Source organism: Octopus bimaculoides, chromosome 28, assembly GCF_001194135.2.
Source record: "Octopus bimaculoides isolate UCB-OBI-ISO-001 chromosome 28, ASM119413v2, whole genome shotgun sequence".
Classification (NCBI taxonomy): Eukaryota; Metazoa; Mollusca; class Cephalopoda; order Octopoda; family Octopodidae; genus Octopus; species Octopus bimaculoides.
Genome location: NC_069008.1, coordinates 16,900,650 through 16,907,070, shown reverse-complemented (window position 1 = coordinate 16,907,070; position 6,421 = coordinate 16,900,650). Strand labels below are relative to the sequence as shown.

At 39.7% G+C, this 6,421-nt stretch overlaps 1 protein-coding gene across 1 annotated transcript in view; it reads left to right on the top strand.

The window, feature by feature from the left end:
• Window positions 1-3,624, top strand: part of LOC106881874 (ATP synthase subunit delta, mitochondrial) — a 5,044-nt gene extending 1,420 nt beyond the window's left edge. The window contains exons 2-4 of the mRNA XM_014932390.2: window positions 1,698-1,848; window positions 2,186-2,274; window positions 3,318-3,624. Of these exons, the coding sequence (XP_014787876.1) occupies window positions 1,698-1,848; window positions 2,186-2,274; window positions 3,318-3,440 (363 nt within the window). The 3' untranslated portion in view covers window positions 3,441-3,624. The remainder of the gene's footprint in view (window positions 1-1,697; window positions 1,849-2,185; window positions 2,275-3,317) is intronic.
• Window positions 3,625-6,421: the final 2,797 nt, after the last annotated feature.

Genomic DNA, 6,421 nt, shown 5'->3' with positions numbered 1-6,421 from the left:
AAGTACATGTTTTGGCGATTTTTCGGTGATGGTATATGAAAACTGAAAGTATTTCTTCGGCAATTTCCGAAAATTTTTTATTTCTTTAATTTTTCTCTTTCAATTGAATCGCTTGTGTTTTATTTTTTTCTTTTATTGGTTTCAGTCATTTGGCTGCGGCCATGCTGGAGCACCGCCTTTTAGTCGAGCAAATCGACCCCAGGACTTATTCTTTGTAAGCCTAGTACTTATTCTATCGGTCTTTTCTACCGAACCGCTAAGTTACGGGGATGTAAACACACCAGCATCGGTTGTCAAGCGATGTTGGTGGAACAGACACTGACACACATCTATACGACGGGCTTCTTTCAGTTTCCTTCTACCACCAAATCCACTCACAAGGCTTTGGTTGGCCTGAGACTATAGTAGAAGACACATGCCCAAGGTGCCACGCAGTGGGAATGAACCTGGAACCATGTGGTTTGGAAGAAATCTTACCACACAGCCACGCCTATGTATTTTGTGTGTATGTAAGTATATGTGTGGTAAGAAGATTGTTTCCCAACCACATGGTTCCAGGTTCAATCTCAGTTTGAGAACCCCTGCAGCTAAATATGTTTCAAATCGCAACCTACTGTCTTTAATGATAGGGGCTTCTTTATTCCCTCATATACCCCTGCAGTATGTTATGCATATCCCTATGGGTGCACGTACCTCGGTTTGAGAACCCCCCTACTCTACAAGGACACTTGCTAGATATAGCAGCTAAATATCCTTAAAATTACACCTGTCTTAAATAACAATAGGGGCTTCTTTCTCATTACCCCAAATACCTCTTCGCTATCTCATGTATCTCCCTATGGCTACGTACACCTTGATTTGAGAAACACCTGCTCAAGGTGCCATGCAGTGGGACTGAACCCAGAACCATGTGGTTTGGAAGAAATCTTCTTACTACACAGCCACACTTATGTATTTTTTTCTTCAAAGCTTGGTTCAAATGCTCTAATTCAGCATTGATTGTTTCATTAGGTGGTAACAATTAAAAGTGAATTAATCCTTTGCAATCCCACCAGATAGAGAGAAGAACCCTTTTCCATGAAGGTCCCTTCTCGGTTGTGGTTGAGCTTTTTCCCTTTTACTAAGCCACTGTTTACGACGTTTAACATTTCGATAGAAGATCCATTTTTCATCACCAGTCACAAGTCTATCCAAAAATGGTGAAATGAGTTCGCAAGAATGGAGAGAAGAACAGATATCAACTGTTGCTTTTGGACAATTCATGAGGCATCCATTTTCTAAGTTTAAGAACCTTTCCAAGTTGTTTTCCAAAGGTTTTAAGGAAATGTTAATTCTCTTATTCTGTAAAATAATATCTAATTACTTTAAGTGTACACAAATGCATAAAAATAATTTTTAATTCCATTAGACATTCTAAAATACTATTAAATTTCATTCAATTTAAAAAAACGGTAAAATCGGACAGAACTTATGGGATGACCTGATATATTGCTACATGGTCGCACTGTTAAATGGCAACACTGCTTCATGTGCAGCTGCGCAGTGGCACTGCTACATGGTCCTACAGCTACATGGCTTTGTGTTACAGAACTACATGACTGTCTAACTCCTCTCCTCCTCCACCCTCACCCTCACTGGTCTCCACATTGCTCAGGTGTCTCCACATTGCTCAAGTGTCTCGAATTTTCTCTCTTCAGGTATTCTACAACAAAGCCAAGGTGAACCAAGTTGATGTCCCCTCCATGAGCGGTTCGTTTGGTATCTTGCCCGACCACGTACCAACATTAGGAGTTCTGAAACCAGGCGTTGTCACAGTCTTCGAAGACGATGGTGCCAAGAAGTTTTTCGGTTGGTAAATCTTGTAGCAGACATTTTCTGTGTTGTGCGTCTCATCGCCGCCTCTGCCATTTTCATCATTGTCATCACCATCACCATAACCACCAGCTGTACCCCCCACCACTATCACCACTACCATAACCACCACCACCAACACCATCATCTCACCACCATCACCACCACCACCACCGCCGTCATTTAGTGTCCGTTGACACTACCATCACCATCACCACCACCACTGTTACAACCACAACCAGCACTACCACCACCACCACCACCACCATCATCTCCACCATGATGACCACCACCTCTGACTAATACCAAATGTTGTTGTCTTGTTTTCTTCCAGTCAGCAGTGGTTCCATCACAATCAACGATGATTCCTCCGTGCAGATCCTCGCTGAAGAAGCTCACCCGGTAGAGTCTCTTGATGCTTCTGTGAGTATTTTGCTGCTACAGTGACCCCTTCCTTATTGGCCCTGCGTATCAAATACTGCCCATACAGTCACTCCAGAAGAGAGCCCTTACTATCATCATCAACATCATTGCTTAACGTCCGCTTTCCATGCTGGCATGGGTTGGACGATTTGACTGAGGACTGTTGAACCAGATGGCTACACCAGGCTCCAATCTGATCTGGCAGAGTTTCTACAGCTGGATGCCCTTCCTAACACCAACCACTCTGCGAGTGTAGTGGGTGCTTTTACGTGCCACGTAGGCCAGTCGGGCCATGTTCTCTGTCTATCTCCTTAACTTCTTGGAGATTTTAGGTAAAATTATACTAATGTGTCTGTCTGTTCTAATTTAATTAAATTCTATGTCTTTGTGCAGCTGAGGATTGCTCTGCATTTTAAATTGATATAATGATTGCATCGTTCAATTAAATGGAGTTGCTTGAAACGATCGTACTGCATTACCTCTGGATATCCTTGTTGCTTATTTTGATTTTAATCACATTACTTTGAAATTGTATGGATAATACCGTACTAAATTCTGGTGCCTCAACTTAAGTACTATATTCATCTGAATCTAAATTTTAACTGAACTCATCTACCATACTCTATATATATATATATATATATATATATATATATATATATATATATACACATGTATGTATAAACATCCCCACTTCCACAGGACTTACATGAGTTAAGACAGTGGATATGCAACGTGGTCAGCTCACTCGATCAGGTTATGCTGGCATTGGTGTGACAAGAACTAGGCTTATCATGTAGACGTCTGCCATGGGGCATCTATGACTGTCACAAGGAGTATCTACGATTGTCAGTAGAAACATGAAGAGTTAACCTTCCATGTTACATCTGTATTTCTGCAACCCTTACATGTATGTTTTCGTTTTTGTAGCATTCATTTTGAATTCCCCTGGAAGAACCAAAGAACTTTGGCTCTACGCATAAAACTAAAAAAGAAAAGGTCTTTAGCTGTGATTCTTATGGAATGGTTTTTATATGTTTCAGGCAATCCGTGACGGGCTCGCTAAGGCACAGCAAGACTTGAGTGCCGCCAGCACAGACGCAGCTAAGGCCGAAGCACAGATCGCTCTAGAATGTTATGAAGCCCTACAGAAAGCACTGGAATAAATAGACGTGTTGTTGGTAGCACTGAAAAACCATTTGTCTTTGATTTCCGCTGCTGCCGGTTCTGTTGTCGTTTTAGTTTGTGGAGAGAGAGGAGAGTGATTGGATGAAACGGAGCAGGGGGAGATAACTCTGTAGTTTGTCATCTTCAACTAAAAAAAAATAAAATATCTCTTTTATTAAAGAATTTGCGTTGTTTTTTTTTTTTTTTTTTTTTTTTTTGGTGCAATTCTACAAGGTTGGATCAAAACGAACGAGGACTGGCGGTATAAAAAGAAAACTACAAGAAACTATAATCAGTTTGGCATTTAATCTCATTGGAAGTTGCCCCCCGTCTGAAGCCATGCCTTTTCTCCATTGTCTTTTCCATTGATGGAAGCTTTCCTGGAACTCCTTTTTTGGGATAGCTGAGCAGTTGCCTTGATGTATTCTCTTTGATTTCCTTGATCAAAAAGTAATCAGGATTGGTGCCATGAAAAGAAAACTCCCTCATTATTGAGGGAGTTCCCAGGGAGATTCAGCGTGACAACAAAATGCAAGAATGGTGGCCCCTTTGAATTACATGTACAATTTCATTTTTGCCAGCCGAGTAGACTGGAGAAATTTGAAATAAAGTCTTGCTCAAGAACGCAGCACAATACCAGGAATCGAACTCATGACTTTAAGGTCATTAGTTGAAAGTCCTAACCACTAAACCATTCGCCTCATTGATATACGGGCACAGTTTGTGTCTGCGGATTTATATTGATCGCCCTGTGTCTCAACCATGAACCAGAACATAACGAGATGTATTTATAAACTAATATACGTTGATTTAGTTAATCAATCATGCGTTACAGAATTTGTTTCTACTTGAATCAGTCGATTATTGGTGATGTTTAACGAGCATTTCTTGTCAATAATTGATAAACATTCATATACATTTATTTGCATGCACATATACCCACCTAACACAAATATGCACATGTATATATATACATAGATAAAATTAATGTGGAGACACAATGGCCCAGTGGTTAGGGCAGCAGACTCGCGGTTTCGATTCCCAGACTGGGCGTTGTGAGTGTTTATCTAGCGAAAACACCTAAAAGGTCCGCGAGACTCCGGTAGGGGATGGTGGCGAACCCTGCTGTACTCTTTCACCACAACTTTCTCTCACTCTTACTTCCTGTTTCTGTTGTGCCTGTAATTCAAAGGGGTCAGCCTTGTCACACACTGTGTCACGCTGAATATCCCCCGAGAACTACGTTAAGGGTACACGTGTCTGTGGAGTGCTCAGCCACTTGCACGTTAATTTCACGAGCAGGCTGTTCCTTTGATCGGATCAACTGGAACCCTCGACGTCGTAAGCGACGGAGTGCCAACAACATATAAAATTAATAATTATATATATATATATGTAATTATTAATTTAATACATAAATTGCTTATAAATTTTTACTCCATGTTGACTACCTAAAGTGATTTTTATCCTTATTTCATGTGACTCCAGCTACATAAACGTCACAGCGAGAAATATGTACTCCGAAACGCTAACGGACATTTTATGCGTGCATGTATGTTGATAAATAAATTCATGTTCTTTTAACTGCGATAAAAAAAATACACAGTTTCATAATTGCAGAAATAAAGTTCATTAACAAGTTGAAGAACGTGAAGAAAGAGACAATAATTACTACATTAGTTTATTTACGTACATTTAGCATTTATAGTATAATTGGAAAGTAAAGTCATTATGTTGTAGAGAATTATGACTTAAAATTCACACTAGATAATCCTTCAAAGTAACTTCTAGAGTTTACAATAATTCAAATAAGTCTTGGATTTAAGTCAGAGACATGGCATAAAAAATAGCCAATATCTCAAGGAGTGAGTGTCGTGGAGTTAGGTGCATCCAACAGTCACTGAGTATTTTCCCAAAAATCAGGGTTTTTATAACTGCTCATATCCGAATTTTAAGAACCGTATTTCGTGAAAGGATTCTTTGAAGAAAGTTTAGAATTCGTCTATGGGCAGTAATTTTAACCAATGGGATTACCAAGAATTATGCTTGTTCGGGCAAACGACCATTACGTCATGTTGCCGCCTTTTGTGCCTTGTTACACCAGCATAGAAGGAGTGTGTTAATTGATGATGATGATGTCTATAAACAGCAATTCAACCCATCTCCAGAGAAGAGAGAAAGAGAATCAGAAGAGAAGAATTTGGGGTCAAAAGGTTAATGTGGAAACTTTATTCAGTGACAATAGCTGACACGTGCTCAGTGGTGGTGGTCATCTTGGAGTGGACGGTGCTCAACAACAACGGTAGGTGCATTAGATATAAATTGTGATTGGTTAGTTTTGTTTCAGGCGGATGAAGATGGCCATGGAATCAGCGACTCCGTATCCTGAAAATAACAACAACAACATCAATAACAAGTACAACAACAACTACTACTACTACTACTACTACTACTGTTACTACTACTATTGTTACTACTACTATTGTTACTACTACTGTTACTACTGCTGCTACTGCTGCTACTACTACTACTACTACTACATCTACCACGGTTAGTAAAACAGTGAAAGCTGAGATCGGTATGATCAACTAAACTCATCAAGGTGAGACTCCAGCTTGGCCACTGTTCAATGGCTGAAACAAATGAAAGACAAAAAGCAAGATTGTACAGCAGACACTCAATTTGTTTTTGTATTTGGTTTGCAAGATTCTTGATGTGAATTCATTTGTTGAAAGAAAGTTTGTTGTGCCTTGGGAGGGTTATTACGCCAATAACACATGCACTGGTTTAATGAACACATGGTTAAACATAGGTAATATACCGGTAGTGTAAAGGATACATCGATCCCTTAGACAGTTATTTTAATCTCTAACTCAGTTAAACTATATATATAGATATAGATATATTTATATATATGATGGACTTCTTTCAGTTTCTGTCCACCAAATCCACTTACAAGGCTTTGGTCGGCCCAAGGCTA